Consider the following 21,544-nt stretch of genomic DNA (forward strand, 5'->3'; position numbering starts at 1 on the left):
CTGCCCATGGAAGTTCCATGACATTGTAAGTATATTGGGTTTTCAAAAGTGAAGACATTTTCTGTTAGTGCCAGTTTAGCCAGCTCCATAATCCAGCTGATGGGAGCTGTCCATCTCCAGTCTAGTTGCAGTCGGAGGTCCTTGATAACTCGTAGGCTTTCCTCCTGTGGAATGCTTGTGTATAATGCATCCACATCAAGACATAGTAATGTCTCGTTAGCAGGCTCATATTCTACTTTTTGTAGTATAGTCAGTAGGTGTTTGGTATCTTTTATTTAGGATTTGCCCTGTGTTACCAGTGGTCTTGGGAACAAGTCTGAGTATTGTGCTAGTGGTTCTAGTACTGATCCTTTGCCAGACACAATGGATCTTACAGGTGAGGGCATCCTTCTCTTGTGGATTTTAGGGGTTGTATAAAAGTGGAGTGTTCTAGTTTCGGTTCTAATTAGAAAGTCTTTTTATTTTTTAGGTATCCAATTCTTTTCGCTTGTCTCCTCCACCAGGCTATTAATCCTCTTTAGTATCCGTCTGGTGGGGTCTGCAGGTAGAGTGGTGTAGTTCCTATTGTCTTGTAGTGGGGTTAGATGTGCTTGTCTGCAGTCTTCTTTGTTCTGTATGACAACTGCACCGCCCTTTTCTGCTGGTTTTATCACTACATTTTTCTTCTTACTGAGGGCGTCCAGTGCTCCGGTCTTGTTTCTCATTGGTTTTGGTATATGGTTTTGTTGGGCTTATGTGCATCTATGTACTTTATGACTGCTTCTTCAAAGGCCAATACTTAAGGGGGTATTGTTCTGGGTGAGGGGTTGAATGTGGATTTTTTCTTCAAGTTGGTATGACCAGAAACTGTTTCCACCGTGGGGTTGTCTTAGATGAAGACTTTTATGCTGATTTTTCTAAAAAAAATTCCGCCTGTTCACATCTAATCTTGAATTTGTTCAAATCTATGGTGGGGACAAACCCAGTCTTTTATTCAGAACTGCCAGTTTGTCTCTTGTCAGCTCCTGATTGGAAAGATTACCAACCATGCTCATTGTTTGCTCAGGCCTGGTTGTTATATGTCCGGGGTTCCAGCTCCGTGTGTTGGCTCCTTGCATTTCTTCAGTGTTCCATTGAACGCATCTTCCTCCTCAGCACCCATCCATGCACATTTGCGGTGACTATTTAAGAAAGTATTGGCCATTTCTTGTCACAGCCAGAATTTGCCTTTGCTTGTAGTCAGTCGACCAGGCATCATGCCTGGCATCTTAAGTGCTTGCATTCAGGTGTTTATGTCAGTTCTGGGCTGTAGAAAAGTGATGACCACATTTCTTTTAAAAAGTGCTATGGGTACCCCATAAGTCGAAAATTGTCTCTAATTCGCTTGGGCCAGCATTTCTCCATGGATTATCCCAAATGCCATTGATGCCACCATATGCCAAAAATTACATACAATATGCCAGCATCAAACATTTGCTGTTAATGTTGCCTGCATACCAAGGATGATTCTTACGCCAAAAATTACCTCAGTATGTCAGGGCCAGTTTTTTGCCATGAGTATGTGTTTGCAGTTTTTATAGCAGTCCAATGGCACTGGAGTGTTTTACATGAGCACCAGATTATATTACACAAAGCCAGACTAATATTTTTATAGGCACAGGGAAATTTAGTAATTTGACCATGGGCAGGACTCAAACCTGGTTTCCCAGTTCCAAAGCAGGCAGCTCTGGACACACCTCTCAGTATACCAACTACCAAGAATGACCTCTAGTATCCCAGTCTCTGTATTTGACTGTGGAAACCCAATATGCAAAATATTACCTTCAGTATATTAGTGACAGTATTTTGCCATAGGACAACGGTGCACAGTGAGTAATATTCTCTTTTTTTCTTTAGTCTGCATGAAATAGCAAAATCCCTCAACTTGTGCATAAATAAATGAAATCTATATCGATGCAGTTAAACAATGTCAGTTGTAGTTAGGATTTATCAATATATGACACATATCAGAATGGATATAAAAGTGCTTAGATGTGGTATGTCCCTCCGTCGCGGGATAAGAGTTGTCTCCTGTGAGTGCTACAGTCAGCAATGGGAAAATAGAGGAAAGGGCAGCAGCATTCTGAAGAACCCGGGTAAATGGTTCATGTTCCACTTCTGTTTAAACTAAATTAAGAACATGAACATATTTTTGGACCAGGCAAAGGATGTATAAACCGCCAATCAAATAAAAATAGTATTGCTTGCTTTTGAATTTGATACTTTGTGTCTCTTACTTGCCATGGTTTCAAATTGGCTATTTGTGGCATTTTCATAAGTTCAGTGTAATTATGAGTGACATTTCCACAAATATGAGTGGCACTTTCTCACAAGCAAAAGAATGAAGAAGAGGGAAACAGAAATATCAGAAGTAACATCCATTTGAGAATGGGAAACTCTTACTTCTGCAAAGCACCCGAAATGGAAGGGCAATAACAATCAATTTTTATCAATTTTCTACTATCCATCTCCCGTGCACCTTATCTCACAGCTGACCTTGGGCCCCAGCCCCATATCAGCCACCACCCAGCTCCATTTTCATAATTCCTGGTAACAAACATTAGTAAAATCACCCTCAAACTTAAAACATTGAATATAACAGTAAATATAATTAGCACACACTTTTAAATATGTCCCACAGTGGCCCTAATGACCCGACTGCTAATTAAATAAACAAATACACAAAAGGCCATGACAGGGCAGGCTTTAGCGCTGGTGTGAAAGTCTTTATCGGTGCCCCACCACTGACCTCTTTCTCTGTAGATACCTTTACTACCACCCTCCAACTGTGCCCTTCATCCCTCCACAGCCTCTCCCCTTAATGACCTCCTCCTCAGACTCCCTCACAACCATCCTCCACCAGTGCCCCTCTCTGTAGCTCCCCCTCCACCCCATGACCACCTCCTCAGATTCCCCCGTTGCCACCCGCCACCAGTGCCCCTCATCGCTTCATAGCCCCTCCACCATGACCTTCTCCTCGGATTTCCTCAGTACCACCTTCACCAGTGCCCCTCATCTCTCCGTAGCTCCCATCACCCCATGACCACCTCCTTGGATTCTCCCATTGCCACACCACACCAGTGCCCCTCATCGCTCCATAGCCTTTTCCCCCTTGACCTCCTCCTCGGATTCCTTCACTACCACCTTCCACCAGTGTCCTTCATCTCTCTGTAGACTCTCCCCCATTGACCTCCTCCTCTGAGACCCTCACTGCCATGCTCCCACAGTGCCCTTCATCTCTCCATAGTCCCTCTCTCATATGCATTTCATTTGCTGTATAGAGCTCCTCATAGTGGAGGGTGTCACTGTACTTTACATCATGCACACATTATGCAGAGACAAGGAATCATACAAGTATGTAAATCAACCTATAGGGAATGTCACATAAGCCAATGAGGATTACAAGGTGTAGGAATCACATGTCATCCGTACTGGTGGGCAGTATGTTATAAGAGGGTTTGGTCTGGAGAAGCACAAACACAGGATTTAAAGCATACCCCAGTGGTGGGGGGGGGTGGGGGGTTCGCTTCACTGATTAAAATGTGTATCTGCCCAAACAAACTCTTTATAGCAACATTAGAATATTATATCGCAACACACACACAAAAAAAGATTCAATTATACCATTCAGGTTTGTATGCAGCTCTTTGATGACAGTTCATAGGTCACTGTCCCATGTTAGGATTGTAATTTATGAACTGAAATTAACAAAAGGGTCTCTGTAACAAAAGCAGTAACCCACTGAGCTATCCACATGAAATACAGTTTATCTGCATTTCAAAACAGCCAAAAGACAAAGGATTGCTCTCCAGCAGGATCATTAATCACCAGAGTTATCTGGATATTTTCACTGTTCAGTGGCAGAGCCAGTCATGACAAGAATACAAACTACTTAAATGAAATATACAGGGCAAACATTGCCTGCGCCAAACTCAAATCAGTGCAGTCTTCCATACCTTACAAAAAACTAACACAGCATATCTTTACAAGTTAAAACTGCCCCAGTTTGTGAACATGGAAAACTTTTCTAGCTAATTAACTCACTAATGGGGGCCCCTTTTATTTTGGTATTGGGCCTATTTTCTTTCCCAGTCTGATGCTGCATGTTTGGCAGGGCCACTGGCATTATGCGATTGTGCAGCAGCGGCAATTTCGGCAGAATTATTCATTTGACACATTTGTCACATAATCGATCATCTCCTGCATAATCTACAGATTTTAAGAACAAAATTGACCCCTGACCCTGCTTGCAGGCCAGGTCGCTCCCCTGCTGCCACACAGCTCCACCTGTGTGCCAGCGCCTCCCTCGCTGCCGCTGCTCCTCCTCCGTGAGTTCTATACTGCTGTCTGTTGTGCCCCATCTGATTTAGTGCCTGCCTTGTGATTCTGTACTGTACTGTTGCCCCTTTGATTCAGTGCGTGTTTTTCTTCTTGTGATTCTGTACTGTACTGTTGCCTTCGCTTACAGCTCGTTCCCCCCTCCGCCTCTTCTCTTCAGCTTCCCCTCAGCCCATTCCCCGCCGCTGCTCCCCTGCGGTCCTGCCCCCTCGCCGCCCCGATCCCGCCTCCCAGCTGCTCCTCCCTCCCTCCCCGCCTTAAATGGTGGCCGCTAGAGCGCCAGAGGCAAGCCCGTCTGCGCCCGTCCGCGCCTGGATGGCGCCCAGCACTAGAACCCCTGGACCCCGCGCACACCACGATACCAGACTCCGAAATGATGCCAGCACTCTCCTCGCACTCAACACCAGCCGTGACAACCGCTGCTCCCAGGCCGCCCGAAGCATACCCACGGACCTTTCTCTTGCCGCACCTGCAACTTCTTCTGCAACAGAACCACCAAACCTCCAAGTACCAGACCCAACCACCTTCGCTGCATCCTCCTCAACACCCGCTCCGCACGCAAACACGCCGTCCAGCTCTGAGACCTGCTCGACACCTCCGCCCCAGACGAGACTTGGTGGAACGACTCCTCAGCACCCGACATCGCCATAGCCATTCCGGACAGCTACAAGATCACCCGCAGGGATCACGCCAACGGAATTGGAGGAGGTCTAGCCATCGTCCACAAGTCCACCCTCCAGTGCTACACCCACGCAGATGACACCCTCAACACCACTGAACACCTGCACTTCCGGATCCACATTGACCCCAACACCACCCTCAGAGGAACACTCGTCTACAGACCCCAGGACCCCGAGCTCAGTTCTGCGACTCCATCACCGACCTCGCCAGCACCTACGCACTCCCCTCCACGGACTACATCCTCCTCGGGGACCTGAACTTCCACCTCGAGAACAACAACAACGCCAACTCCGCCACCCTCATCGACAACCTCACCAACCTCGGCCTCAGACAACTCGTCACCGCACCCACCCAAGCCGCCGGCCACACGCTTGACCCCGTCTTCGCCACAAGCACCCACGTCGCCTTCAACCACACCACCGAACTCCACTGGACCGACCACCGCTGCATCCATTTCACCTTCCAGAAACCAACAACACACCACCGCACCCAACAGCTGCCCCACCACTGCTGGAGCAAAGTCACCGAAGACCAGCTGACCTCCACCCTCGCCCAGAACCCTCCCACCAACCCCACCGACCCAGACGCCGCTGCCAGCAACCTCAGACAGTGGATCGATGACTGCTCCAACACCCTCGCCCTGCTCAAGAAACCCTCCAACAACCACACCAGCAAGAAAGCCACATGGTTCACCGAGGAGCTCCAGACCTCCAAACGCACATGCCGGAAACTGGAGAAGAAATGGCTCCACGAACTGGACAGTCACGCAGCCCACAAGGATGCCATCCGCAGACATCACCACCTCATCAGAACAGCCAAGAGATCCTCCTTCAAAGCCCGCACACGACAGCAAAGAGCTATTCAACATAGTGAATGAACTCTCCAACCCCAGCACCAACACCAACGACATCCCGCCCTCACAAGATCTGTGCGACTCACTGGCCACCTTCTTCCACCGCAAGATAGCCGACATCCGCGACAGCTTCAACACCACGACTGCCCCGACAATGCCAGACTCCAACACCCCCTCGAACACCACCAGCACCAACCACCTGACCTTCTGGTCCAACGTCAATGATGACGAGACGCGCACGGCCATGAACTCCATCCACTCAGGATCACCATCGGACCCCTGTCCACACCACGTATTCAACAAAGCGGACGCAACCATCGCACCCCAACTACGGAAGTTCATCAACATCTCCTTCGAAACAGCGACATTCCCAGAAAGCTGGAAGCATGCCGAAATCAACGCCCTCCTCAAGAAGCCTGAGGTGGACCCCAAGGACCTCAAGAACTTCCGGCCCATCTCCCTGCACCCATTCCCGGCGAAGGTCATCGAGAAAATCACCAACATGCAACTGACCCGCCACCTCGAGGACAACAACATCTTAGACCCGTCCCAGTCTGGATTCAGACGAAACCACAGCACCGAGACAGCCCTCATCGCCGCCACAGACGACATCAGGCGCCAACTTGACAACGGCGAGACATCAGCCCTCATCCTCCTGGACCTGTCAGCCGCCTTCGACACGGTCTGCCACCGCACACTAAAGACATGCCTCCAAGAAGCCGGAATCCGAGAGAAGGCCCTGGACTGGACCACGTCCTTCCTCTCCGGCAGAACCCAGAGAGTCCGCCTCCCACCCTTCCGATCTGAAGCCACCGACATCATCTGCAGCGTACCCCAGGGCTCATCCCTCAGTCCGACCCTGTTCAACGTCTACATGACCCCCTCGCACAATTGGCCTGCCAGCACGACCTCAACATCATCTCCTACACCGACGACACTCAGCTCATCCTCTCCCTCACTCGCACAACGCCAAAACCAACCTCCACGAGGGAATGAAGGCCGTCGCCGAGAGTGTGCTTTGGGTGAGCCCCTTGATTGTAACTGCTGTCTATCTTAAGTGGTTGCTTTTAGTTCAGTGGTCTCTATTCTTTTGATTGTCCTGCCCAACAGCATTTTGGCCTCACAGTATTATCAGTTGAAGAATTGTATCCTTCTGTTGACCTCCTGGGACTCTGTCTTTTTTAAGTCTACATTGAATACTGCATTGAAGTTTATATGTTGAGGGCTCTCTTTCGTGCTTTTTGTGACAACGCCCCACCGCACCCATGGGCACTCTCTTCTTCCCGCTCCTGGCTCCCTTGTTGTCATTTTCTTTTTCAACTTATTTTGAATCATTTTATATATTTTTAAGACCAGAGGCCACCACTGTATGCACCAGCCCTGCCCGTGGTGGGTCTGCCTCACTGCACTCTGAATATCTGATTCACAGTGGATCAGCTTCAGGTTTGGACTGAGGACCGTAGTGGAAAAGGTGGGTGACTGCTTAGATATGGGTGTTCTTAAACCTCTGGAGGAGTTGATAGAACAATATGCACTACTCTGCGGACAGTTTCTGACTTTTGAGGCATTGGTGCAGTCATTTGAGGGACTTCTGGGACAGGGGAGGAGTGGAGCCTCCTCAACATGCTGTGCTTCAGCAGCTTCTCTCTCTGGGCTCGGCATGGTGTCTGGTTTCCTGGTTTTATCAGTCATTGTTCACTATGGGACAGAAACCATTAGTGGCACTTAATACTAGATGGGATGGCATTTTGGGCCGTGTTGTCCCTGATGAGGAATGGGACAAGATGCTAGCTAATCCCAAGACAGTCTTCTGCAGCACGAAACTCAAATATCTACAATTCAATCTCCTCCACATGACCAACCAAATCCTGGAAGTGCCCGAGATTCTATTTGACACAGATCTTAATCACATGATGTGGGGATGTCCGATACTTGGGTCTTACTGTACTGCAGTGTTGCATTGCGTCCACTCTGCACTGGGACACACCCTTCCCTGCACAGTGAAAGCATGCCTAATTCCCAGAATGAAAGCGTGCAAAGTCGCCACAAAATTTCTGGATTTAGCCCTCACATTAGCCAAGGCGCAGTATTGCAATAGTGTGAAAGTGCAAAACTGGACCTATAGTGGAAGAATGGGCTGAGGACGTCACCATGTGGGCTAGGGCTGAAGAAGCTGTACTTTGCCGTAAGGATGCCTGGGGAATCTGGAGACATCCTATAGCAGGTAAGAGGGTGGAGGTTCTAGGAAAAGTGCAGAGACAGAATAAAGGTCAGCAACAAGCAGAAAGAGGCAAAATGAAGGTGTGAAACAAGCAGCAGGAGACAAAATATTGATCAGCAGAAAGAGGCAAGATAAAAGTGAGAAACAAGCAGTAAGAGGCAGAATAAAGTTCAGAAGGGAGCATAAAGAGGCAGAATAAAGGTCAAAAGCAAGCATAAAGAGGCAGAATAAAGGTAAAAAATGAGCAAAAAGAGGCAAAATAACGGTCTGAAAGGAGCAGAAAGGGGCAAAATAAAGGTCAGCAACGAGCAGAAAGAGGCAAAATAAAGGTGCGAAATAAGCAGAAAGAGGCAAACTGGAGGTCGGAAACCAGCCCCAAAGGCAAAATAAAGATGAGAAATGAGCACAAAGAGGCAAAATAAAGGTCAGCAGTAAGCAGAAAGAGGAAAAATACAGGTGAGAAACGAGCAGAAAGAGAAAAAATACGGGTGAGAAAAGTGCAAAAAGAGGCAAAATAAAGGTGTGAAACTAGCAGCAGGAGACAAAATAATGATCAGTAGAAAGAGGCAAGATGAATGTGAGAAACGAGCAGTAAGAGGCAGAATAAAGGTCAGAATGGAGCAGAAAGAGGCAGAATAAATGTCATAAGCAAGCATAAGGAGGCAGAATAAAGGTAATAAATTAACAAAAAGAGGCAAAATAATGGTGAGAAATGAGCAGAAAGAGGCAAAATAAAGTTCAGCAACGAGCAGATAAGGCAAAATAAAAGTGAGCAGAATGAGGCAAAATAGGGGTCAGAAACCAGCACCAAGAGGCAAAATAAAGGTGATAAATGAGCACAAAGTGGCTAAATAAAGGTCAGCAACAAGCAGAAAGAGGAAAAATATAGGTGAGAAACGAGCAGAAAGGAAAAATACAGGTGAGAGCAGTGCAGAAAGAGGCAGGATAAAGGTCAGAAAGGAGCAGAAAGAGACACGAAATGGGCAGAAAGAGGCAAAATAAAGGTGAGAAGCGAGCAGCAAGAGGCAAAATAAAGGTGAGAAATGAGCAGCAATAGGCAGAATAAAGGTCAGAAATGAGCAGAAAGAGACAAAATAATAGTCAGGAGCAAGTAGAAAGATGCAAAATAACAGGCAGAATGAGCAGAAAGAGGCAAAATACAGGTCAGAACGGTGTAGCAGGAGGAAAAATACAGGTCGGAAACAAGCAGCAAGAGGCAGAATAATGGTCAGAAGTGAGCAGAAAGAGGCAAAATACCAGGCAAAATGAGCAAAAAGAGGCAAAATAGAGGGCAGAAGTGAGAAGAGGCAGAGAAATTATCAGAAAATGAGCGGAGGAGGCACAAAACTACAGGCAGCAAAGGAAGCAGACTGCAGGCAAGCTGGACAGGAGGACTATCACAGGAGGAGCTGGCATGAGGGCCTTCTCGCATGTGCCCCCCTACTTTTTTTTAACCATGCACCCACTGATAAACCAACTCATACCCTGATGTTCCTACTCGCAAACAGACTCAATCACCCACATAACAGGCCCACCGACAGACCCAATCAAAGACTCATACACCCACTGACAGACACACTCAGATACTCAGGCACTCAATCACCGATTCATTGAAGCACTCATATACCCACTCATAAACCCACTGACTCACACACACACATACCTACTCAGAGACTCACTCACACACTCATGTGTCTACTCACAGACCGACTAAGAGACTTACATACCACTGAAAGACCCACTAAGACACTCACAAACTCACTCACAGATCTACTCAGACACTTACACACCCACATACAGACCCACTCAGACTATTGTACGCTCTCACAGATCTACTCAGACACTCATCCACCCACTCACAGACCCACTCAGACACTCATTTTCCTATTCACAGACCCACTCAGAGACATGTGTACCCACTCACAGATCCACTCAGAGAGCAACACAGCTATTGACGGGCCCACTCATTCACTCACCAACACACAGACCCACTCTGAGTCTCATACAACCACTCACAGACCCTCTGAGACACTCATGCATCCACTCACTCACCTACTCAGAGACTCATCCATACAATCATAGACCTTCAAAGACACTCATTCACCAACTCATTGACCCAGTCAGAGACTAATGCACAGGTTCACTGACCCACTCAGAAACTCATGCCCCACTCTCAGACCCCCTCAGACTCATTTACCCACTCACAGACCTACTCAGACATGCATGCACCCACTCACAGACCCACTCAGAGATTCATGCACCCACTCAGACACTCACACATCTACTCAGACACCCACCCAGGTACTAATCATCTGACTCACACACCCACTCAGATGATCATGCACCAACTCACAGACCCACTCAGAGACTCACACACCCACTCATAGACTGACTCAGACACTCATGCACTCACTCACAGACTGATTCACACACCTATGGAGGTACTCACAAATCGACTCAGACACTCTCATAGCTACTCACAGACCAACTGAGACACTCACTTACTCTTACAACCACTCACACAGATATTTACTCTCCAATACAGCCACTGACACCCACTTTCTTATACACATACTCACACCGCTACTCACTCACCCAAACAGCCACTCCCTCACCCATACAGTCACTCACACAGCCACTGAGTCATCCATAGAGGCACTCACACACCTATGCAGCCACTCACATAGCCACTCAGATGAAATATGTTAGAAATAGTATGACTAATTACTAGTAAAGAAAGAAAAGTAATTTAACATATTCAGTAGCTTAGTATATATATTTAAGTCTCAGAAACATTTAGGGCCTCATGTAGGTAGCCAAATACCGGTCGGTAACGGCCGATTTTCGGTAAATATGCCGTTACCGACCGGTATTCAGACAAGTGAGATGTAGGAGTCCAAAAACCACTTTTCGGTAAATATGAGGCGGTAAATACCGATTCATAGTTACCGAATTCTAAAATACCGATTCATATTTACCGAATACATTATTAACGAATCGGTAAATATGAAGTGGTAAATATGAAGTGGTAAAAATTTAAAATGACATGTAGGAGCAGTCGGTAATTAAGAAATCCAGGAAAATCGGTAAATAAGAGTCGGTAATTAACACGGATGGAAAGCAGGTGGTAACCATCAACAATGCACATAAGCAATCCCAAAATGCAACAGCGTGGACAACATGGCCGCCATGTACGTCATTGCAAGGCGCCTACGTCTACAGGCAGCAGGACTGAGGGTTTGGCGACGGGAGGAACAAATCTACAGACAGCGCATCACACTATTCCAGCTGACTGATGCAGAGATACATGAGAGGTACAGGCTACACCCCGAAACCATCATGGACTTAATCAGGGACCTTCACCCACTCCTGGACCAGCCAATAAGAAGGGCGCACGCCATACCCCCACATGTGCAGGTGCTCTGCAGCCTACATCTGTTGGCATCCGGCAGTTATCAGGTGGTGATAGCTGCGGTGGGTGGGGTATCCCAGAGTTGCCTGTCACGTTTCTTCAGGAAGTTCCTGGATGCCATGATGCAGAGAATGCACCACTACATCAGCTTCCCAAACACACAGGCTGCACTGCAGAAAACAAAAACAGACTTTTATCACATGGCACAGTTCCCCCATGTCATCGGCTGTATTGATGGTACACACATCCCAATCTGTCCTCCAGCTGACACAGAGCACATCTACAGGAACAGGAAGTCCACCCACTCCATCAATGTGCAGGTGATCTGTGATGCAGGGAATATCATCACAGATATTGTTGCAAAGTTTCCTGGGAGCACCCACGACTCTTACATCTTCCAGAATAGTGGGATCTACACACGACTGAGAGCCGGAGAATTCGGAGAGGGATACCTGCTGGGTAAGTAACAGTGACGCCCCTTGAAACCTGCAAATCAGAGTGTATAGAGGCATGTAACTGATGGTTCCCTTTTACTCATCCAGGCGACAGTGCATATGCATGCCGGTCATTCATCCTCACTCCCTACCTACACCCAGCAACCCAGAGTGAGAGACGATACAACGTGGCCCACAAATCTACACGCAATGTGGTGGAGCGCACGTTTGGACTGCTGAAGAGCAGGTTCCGCTGCCTCCACAAGAGCGGAGGCGCACGCCAGTACAAACCCATCACCTGCTGCAAGATAATTGCCACTTGTGCAATGCTGCACAACCTTGCCACGAAAAAAGGTACAGATGTGGAACTAACATATTTTGAGGACAACGAGGATGAGTCAGGCCAGCCAGAGGGCAGCGCAGCTAGAGTGCCAACTGCAATCGATGGGAGAGAGAGACGGGCAGAGATCACATGCAACTATTTCTGAGTAAGTGAGGGGACACAGCGAGTCGTGAGAAGTCATGACGTAGTTTAATGTGGCACCACGCCATGAACACATGAACAGGCCAATCTGGCAATATGCCATCTATACAATGAGTATGTCCAGGGTTACGTCACCCAATGGCAAGTGGATAAGCAGGGCCACATCAATGTTTGCGCATACGCGCTGCAGTGGTGGATTGCACGGCCTGTGCATCCTCACTAGAGCCAACCCCAAGCCGCCTGCTGCTCCTGCGTGCTTCTGGGACGGGGGGTGTGATGCTGCTGCTGGTGTCGATGCTCTCCGCAGCATCCCCTGCAGCAGTTGTCGACGCCTGACTTGTCAATAGCACCCCTAGTGCACTTGTCACCTGCACCATCCCCCGTGACAGGTCGCTGCAGCACTGTGTTAGGCCCTCCTGCATCGTCACAGAGCGCCGGCAAAGTAGGGAAGTCGCAGTTGCCAGACGGTTGAGTGCCCTGCTGGTAGTGTCCCTTCTCTGGCGTTCCCGGCGCCGTGCTTCGATGTCAGCATCTAATTTGCTGCACAACTGCTGGATTGACTGGGACATGTCCCGAATGCCCGCAGCCATGCCGCCAATGTTTGTGTCCATGTTGACTAAGCTTGTCCTCATCACCCGCATGTGCCTCTGGACTGACATTACTGCCTTTGATTGCAGGCGCTGTTGCTTCAACATTTGGCCCTCGAGCCCCAAGAAGACACCATGGCCGTCAGTGGGTGCTGGTGGACTCTGGACACGCGACCTGCGGCGCCCTCTTGCTCCCGTCTGTGCTGCCTGTGAGGTGTGGGGCACAGTGGGATGGCTCCCTTCCTGGGGCCCGGTGCGGTCTTCTGGGCCCATGCTGTCGTCTGACGAGGTGTCTAAGGCTCGTAGCCTGGCTGCTGGACGCCTCCTCATTCTCACACCTGCAAGCGGAGATGTGGCCGGTGAATCGAACATGAGTGGCGATGCTGGCTCTGGTGGTGGTGATGCTGGCTCTCGGTGAGGTGATGCTGGCTCTGTGTGCGGCGAGGCTGGCTGCGTAGGTGGTGCGGCTGCAAGTGGGCCTGCTCCCTGGTCTGCACTCGTGCTGGCTAGCGGTGATTTTTGTGGCCGGTGTGCCGTCTCCCCTGCAGCATGCCCTGTACTGCATGATGTCACATCTGTGGACAGAAAAACAACATTGGCTCAGTGTCCCCGAAGGGCTGCATTGCAAGCGTCACAATAAATCATTTCACATTCCAATCTGTCCTCTGTCTCCTTGTGCCTCGAGTGCGTGACATGCCTTGTTGCCCTGTGACATTTACGTCATGGTTAGTGTTGCCCTGACTACATCTCCCGGAATGCATTGCCTGTCTGCACTGACACGTGTGGACTGCAGTGTGATTCTCGTTTCACAATGGGGGATGTGGGATAGGGGTAGGGGCGGCTACATTGCTGTGCTTTCGTCTTACCTTGGTGTGTTGCGGCTCTGGCAGAGCTGTCGGCGTCCCCAAGACCCACGACGCTCTCTTGCTCGAGTGTGGCCGCCACCAGCTCCTCCAGTTCGGTGAGGGCAGGTGCCCTGTTGGTTCCACCTCCGGTCTGGCTGGCCTCCTTCTGGATGTCGCCCATCTTCCTCTTGGTCACAATCCTCAGGTCATACCAGCGCTTTTTGAGGACCTCAATTTCCCTGTGGGTCACTCCCACAGCATTGACCTGCGCCTGGATGGCCAGCCATATGTTGCGCTTTTCGGCCTCAGGCACTTGCAGGGATTGCCTCCCAAACAGCTTCTGGTGCTGCTTCACCACCTCCTCCACCAGCACCTGGAGTTCCTTGGGGCTGAATTTGAGCTTCCTCCTCCTTTCCCCTCCGTCTTTCTGTGTGCTCTGGCTGGACATGCTGTTCGTTTCCCGCTCGCACATGCAACTGCTCCCTGCCTCTCCTCTGCACTCCAAGCCTCTCCAGGGTCGGCTAATTATGTACACCTGCCTGGGTGTGGCCACCTCGGCTAATTGTGTACACCTGCCTGGGTGTGGGCAGTTCCTGGTTGGGTGGGCTGTCGTTGCACAGGATTAGCTGTTTCGTCAAGTCATGTGATGTTATTTACCGAATCCGTACGTACCGATTCGGTATTTTCCGATTCGGTAGATACCACCTCGGTATTTTCCGATTCGGTAGATACCACCTCGGTATTTTCCGATTCGGTAATTATCACCTCGGTATTTACCGAATCGGTGAATTCCGATTCGTATTTACCGACTGTTACCGAATCGGTAACTGTTACCGAATTTTTACCTACATATAACTTACCGGTTCTAATTTACCGATTCGGTACGGCTCGGTATTTTAGAACCGGTAAAATTTATTTACCTACATGAGGCCCTTAGTCACAGGATGTCATCAGTGATGTCATTTGAGATTGTCATCAGGGATGTTGGTTACGATGTCATGAGTGATGTAATATGCAAGGTCATACGCAGTTCATGGTGGGGCGTAAGTTAAAGTTAGCTCAAGTAACTCTAACTGCTGAATTTCTATGATTTTGTACAAATGAAATCTGAGCCTAACTATAACGTCCCTGTAGCCTTTGGTTTTCTCAATATATATATATATGTCACACAAAACCGCCTTCGTTAAAAGAAGATGAGAGGGACACGGCGGGCATATTTTGAGGCTGTTGATTCCCCCTTTGGGCATGACACGTTTTGGCGCTTGGCCTTCCTCTGCTGCCTCAGGTACCTGGGTTAACTATTCAGTGTCATTTAAATAGTTCTGCTCCTCCCTTCGCAGTAATCGGAGCACACCTGCACCTCATTAGCTCCGGAAACACTTCTGCAGTTCAGAATAGAAAACTGCAACTCCCAGCATGCAATGTGTTGTTTGGTTGGAATGCGTGTCCCCTTAAGCCTCGATTTTAGCAGTGCTCGAAATAAGTTGAAGGCTGAATCCAAGCAAGGTCAGGTAAAACCCCAGCATAGATATTAATCAAACAGTCTCTGTGCCCCTACTTCCATCCGCACTTTCCCAGAACAGCATGACCGGAGACGCCGGTATAGTAACCATGTCTCTCCATACAATGATGGACTGCCGTTTGACAGCAGTACCTCCGCTTTCATGGGTCGGGTGGCCTGTTTTTGCTATCTGATACCTCAGCTCCATTTTCTTTGTTGTTTGCCATAGGCCAAGAACACTTGAATGGAAGGGTACCCCTGCGTGTCATGGCTACACGCTAAATATTGCAAAACCTCCTCCGTTAAAAGAAGATGAGAGTGACACAGCGGGGCATATTTTGAGGCTGTTTATTCTCCCTTCGGGCATTACTCATTTCGGCGCTTGGCCTTCCTCTGATGCCTCGGGTACCTGGGTTAACTATTCAGTGTCATTTAAATAGTTTTGCTCCTCCCTTCACAGTAATAGGAGCACACCTGCACCTCAATAGAAAACTGCAGCTCCCAGCATGCAGTGTGTTGTTTAGCTGGAATATGTGTCCCCTAAGCCTCTATTTTAGCAGTGCTCGAAATAAATTGAAGGCTGAATCCAAGCAAGGTCAGGTAAAACCCCAGCATAGATATTAATCAAACAGTCTCTGTGCCCCTACTTCCATCCGCATTATCCCAGGACAGCGTGACCGGAGACGCCGGTATAGTAACCACGTCTCTCCATACAATGATGGACTGCCGGTTGACAGCAGTACCTCCGCTTTCATGGGTCGGGTGGCGGTTCTTGGTATCTGATACCTCAGCTCCATTTTCCTTGTTGTTTGCCATAGAGCAAGAACACTTGAATGGAAGGGTCCCCCTTGCGTCTCATTGCTACACGCTAAATATCTCACAAAACCTCTTCCGTTGAAAGAAGATGAGAGGGACACAGCGGGGCATATTTTGAGGCTATTTATTCCCCCTTCGGGCATGATGCGTTTCAGCGCTTGGTCTTCCTCTGATGCCTTGGGTACCTGGGTTAACTATTCAGTGTCATTTGAATAGTTCTGTTCCTCCCTTCGCAGTAATAGGAGCACTCCTGCACCTCATAGCTCCGGAAACACTTGTGCAGTTCAGAATAGAAAACTGCAACTCCCAGAATGCAGTATGTTGTTTGGCTGGAATGTGTGTCCCCTTAAGCCTCGATTTTAGCAGTGCTCGAAATAAGTTGAAGGCTGAATCCAAGCAAGGTCTGGTAAAACCCTAGCATAGATATTAATCGAACAGTCTCTGTGCCTCTACTTCCAGAGCACTTTCCCAGGACAGCGTGACCGGAGACGCCGGTATAGTAACCACATCCCTCCATACAATGAATGACGAGGGAACATGAGGAATTTAAGAAATCTCGTGTCAGAAATTGTAGATTGCATTGAGCCCTATCTAGTGAAAGTTACTTCTAACTATGATAAACGGCTATTGTCCAAATTTAAATTGGGCTCAATCAGCAACATGTTAACTTTTCCTAAAGACTGCAGTAACACCACATATGCTATACTTTGCCCCTGTGATGACTTTTACTCACATAATATTTAGCATTTTATTTTGTTTTGTGAGTTTTGCAGTGATGCCCTTGTGAAAATTTGATACCCCATTTGCTTCTTTTGGGGTTTAGACAACGCAGACCAGCCTTGTTCCATTTAGAACTTTTAGAAACGTCTTTATGCGGTTCGTTGTGGCGATGTTTTATCATTATGGCATGCATCATTTTTGTAGCATTATGTTTATGATATGCATTTCAAGATCATTTGTTTATTTATATGGTATGTAATGATTTATGTGATCTTTTTGCTGATGGTTTTATGTATGTTTTTATTTTCAAAATAAACACATTTACTACTACTACTGTTACTGCTACTACTACCACCATATACATACCTGTATACTTACATACCTACATACATAAATACATAAATACATGCATTAAGAACAATAGAGGGATTCCTTAATAAGTTAATTAACATCACACCATTTGCCAGTACCTTCATCAAATATTACAGTGATATTGATTTGCCATTCCTGTAAGTGCACAAAATGAATTTGTTTAATGAAATACAACTTTCTGTATCTTCTTTTTTTTTAGTATTTAATTCAGTATTCCAGATTGTGGTAAATTCTAGACAGGATTTTGGTAATGCTTTTCTTATGGGCGTTCCTCCATCTTCTCTCGCATCTTTAAAATCAGTTTTATTCAGCATCATGATTGGTGACAGGAGGGTGGAGAATTAATCACATTGGCTCAGTCTTGTTTTCCCTGCACAGGCTTCTCTACAAGTTTTTTATTGTGTTTGACTTGGCTTGCATTGATTGAAAGGCATGTGTCCTTTGAAAACTTGGGGGGCATATTTACAAGCCCCTATCGCCACAGGAACGTCACTTTTATCAACATTCCTGTGGCAATAGGGGCTTCACCTTATTCATAGGGCGGCCTTAAGCCACTTTATGTGGCTTAACGCCACCTTATGAATAAGGCACCCTTTCTCACTATACTTAGCTTGAAAAGGTTGGGCAATTGGTTTCGCGGTGGGTGTTCCGTCGCAACACTCATTGATTTTGATGCTGCTCCATATTTACAAGGGTGGGTAAATATGGTGCAGTGCCAAAATTAAGACCAGGGAAAATCTGGTCTTGAACAGGTGAAACGAGGAGAAATGCTTTATTTCTTGTTGTTTTTGCTATTTCTATGTGTGCTGCACTGTGCAGCACATATAGAAGTTACAAATCACAATTTATGATTGTTTATGTGCAGAAAAGGATACCTTCCTCCACTCATACAATAATTTCCCACAACGCAGGCCCCTTTGCACTATGGTGCAAGGGTGCCTGTGTTGGCACTAGGCAGCTAAATTTAGCGCCAGCACAGTGAGAAACACAAGGCTGAAACGTATTGTAAATACGGAGCAGCCCTGCGTTTCTAAAGTGAAAGAGTGTGGTGTTAGCCTTCTTGGCTTAACTCAGCTCTTTTCCACTTTATTTGTAAATATGCCCTTTGGATTTTAGACACAGACACTTTGGACCGTGGGGGACTCTAGGCTTATCAAGAGGAAGTGCATTCTTTGGGTGGTGATTCCCAACCACAGAAGAGTAAAGTATTCGAATTTGGAAGGGCTTGAATCCTATTTTCTTTTATTGGCCTTTGCTGAGAAGTAGAACGCTAATTTGGCTGCTTACCTTGAGTGATTAGTTCATTTTGTACTCTTTGTTTTTATTATATATTTTTTTATTGGAAATTGCTTCTTTAGTCATGGGTTTTATTTCATGTTCCCATATAGTTTATTGATTGCTTTATATAAAATTAGGTGTCTTTGTAATGCTGTGCTTTCCTTTAAGATGAAGGTTAAGGTGGTTGGTGTACTTGTTAAGTAAACCTGTAGAAGATGACCTTTAGTAGATCTAGTATTTAGAAAGGGCAGAAAACTTGGACATGAAAATGAATACATTGTTTTGGAAAGAAGTGTAGAGGTACTATAGGATTAAAGAAAGGAAATGTGTTGAGCAATGGAACATACAGTGTTAAAGATTTCGGGGTTTAGGATGAGCACAACAGTGAAGGGGGTTAAAATGTATGAAGAATGAATGTCCCCTTAAAAAAGTAGTCAGCGAATAAGTAGTGAGTAATTGTACCCCTGTACACAAAGGGACTGATTCACAAAGGAAATTTACACTTTTGAGTAATTTACACTTTTGAGTATGTTTGCTACTTTTTGGCCATTCACAAAATCTGAGTATAAATTTACTCCGAAAGTGTAACTTAAATGTCTGCACCAAATTAAAGGGCCTGGGACCATATACTTTCAAATAACTTTTTGGATTTTCACATGTTACAATTTTGGAGAGAATTACACTCGGAATTTGTGAAAAACCAAGAAGTAGTAAACCTACTCAAAAGTGTAAATGACTAAATAGTATGTAGCTCCCAGACCCTTCAGTTTGATAAAATTGTAAGTTACCTTTGTGAATCAGGCACAAAAAAGGGAAAGTCCTTCTCCTCAGCCCAGCAGCTGCCTGCAGGATGAACAAGTCTTAGCAAAACCAACAGTCTTGCTTGGATTTTGATTCCTGACTCATACATTAAAAAGACTGAAGCAATGTAAAACAAAAACAAAAATGATTTATTTCTATATACGGTGCATCTACGAGGTAAAATAAAATGTATGTGTGAGAATTCAATGTAGTTTTAAGATGTAAACTAGCCCCTCATGTATTGCAATGCAAGCACTACATATGGGGTGGAATAAATGATCAAACAGCCAATAGCATGAGGTGAGAGGAAAATAGTCCTATAGGATGACCCAAAGCCCATGTGTGTATTTTTTGAATGGTAACTATGGAGCTTCTTTTTAGTGAAATTCATGACTTAAGCAGATCAGTAAACACAATGATAAAATTAATGGGTTTTGCATTTTACTCCACAAAATGTATGTTATAACAAATACCTGCAACAGGAACTTTCACAGTCTAATTATACACCATTGACTCATTAGTTATTATTATGTGTAAGCTTCAGATATTACATGATTTTTACCTAAAGAAATTCCCCATTCCCTGGGTGAATGTCCATCTACTGAAAAGGCATTAAATATACAAAATGCACTTAAGTATTTGCTTTAGTAATTTCATTTAAATAGCAATATAAATGAGCTGGTTGTGTCTCTTTTCTTAGACATGTGGAGACAACACATTCACCATCTTGGGAGAACTGCGCAAGTGTGGCCTGACTGACAGCGAGACTTGCCTGAAAAGCATCCACTTTCAGCTCACCGGAGGGCATACTGTAAGTGAAAGGGGAAGTAGTGCTGGTACAATACTTTTTCTCAGCTAAAGAAGTTCAAAGACGCTTCACACAATAAATGGTTACATGGAAATTGTGCTGCAGAACAGAGAACAGGGAGTGCCTGATCCATGCTGAAACTCAATGATAACTATTGTCTCGAAAAGCCACCCTGGATCTAAGTCCAACAGCCCTAACCTTAAGGTTCCTTAAGGTTGCTTCTCACTGCACCAAAATTAGAGTTGGTAAGTAAATTCTTTAGAGATCAATGCATGTTGAGCTCATAATATGGTGGTTGTTCTGCAAAGACCAGAATGTCATAGTTGAAAATCCAAGGTAAACTAATACTTCCCTTTTATCCCTCATTTAAGACTGGGAATGTTTTCCCTCACTGATCTGTAATCTCATTTAGCAAGCATTGGTAGCTCAAATATTTCAGAAAATCAATCAATCAATCAATCAATCACCAGGCTTTGTTAGGTTTTAAAAAGAAACCATAAAAGCACACAATTAAAAACAAATAATAAATACCACGTCTAATATATCACAGAGAAAAACATATGAATCTATATAAAATATTCAGTAAATCACAAGATTAAAATTTAGACAATATACTTTAAAAACACTCATAAACATTTTCTAAAATCCTTCTACAGTTAGGACATGGCATTAGTGACATTAACAATCTCTAAAATGTTTAGTGCGATCGGCAAAGCTGTGAATCCCTGTGCAAACAATATTTAAAGACGGTCCTGATTCGTTGTTGAAACAACGTTTTCCTGTGACACAGGGACGATTTTCAAATAGAACTTATGCAAGATCAAACAAGGGGTGAACTAAGATGCTGAAGGAAAAGCAGGGCAGGTCTGCAGGTAACAAACCCGAACTTCTCAAAGTAGGAATTAAAAAGCACTTAGTGAATTCTACATAAAATTTACAGAAAAAAGTGAAGTGCAATCAATTGTGGGTGGAGGATTCATCACAAGAACTGATCAAAATTGGCAACTGATCATACTGCCCCAAGGGAAAATACATATTACAATTTATAGTATCAAATCTAATTTTGACGGGAAGGGACCAGTACCAACTGTTGGTAACCATGCCCAAATAGGATTCAGCTCCTGCGGTCATGCAGATATTGAGATGCTCATGTTTTATACCCTTGGCTAAATTCTGTGGCCTCCCTCTCCTCCCTCCTGAGGGCAAAGAAGTTCACTTTAAGACAACATTTGTCCTTAAATGTTTGATTTTGAGGGTTTGAGAAAAGTGAGGGTCTGACCAATTTATTGGCCACAGATTGAATATATTAGAGCCAAGGAATTCGATGCTCATGATCACAGGACAGGCAGTCTTTGATGATATCCCTATTTAGAGC

The 21,544-nt window shown here is 46.0% G+C and overlaps 1 protein-coding gene across 1 annotated transcript in view; it reads left to right on the plus strand.

The window, feature by feature from the left end:
• Positions 1–21,544, plus strand: part of LOC146860908 (uncharacterized) — an 850,962-nt gene that overhangs the window by 216,898 nt on the left and 612,520 nt on the right. The window contains exon 11 of the mRNA XM_085644903.1: positions 20,062–20,172. Coding sequence (XP_085501029.1) covers positions 20,062–20,172 — 111 coding nt within the window. The remainder of the gene's footprint in view (positions 1–20,061; positions 20,173–21,544) is intronic.

The sequence above is a fragment of the Triturus cristatus genome, chromosome 3_1, assembly GCF_964204655.1.
Source record: "Triturus cristatus chromosome 3_1, aTriCri1.1, whole genome shotgun sequence".
NCBI classification, from domain to species: Eukaryota; Metazoa; Chordata; class Amphibia; order Caudata; family Salamandridae; genus Triturus; species Triturus cristatus.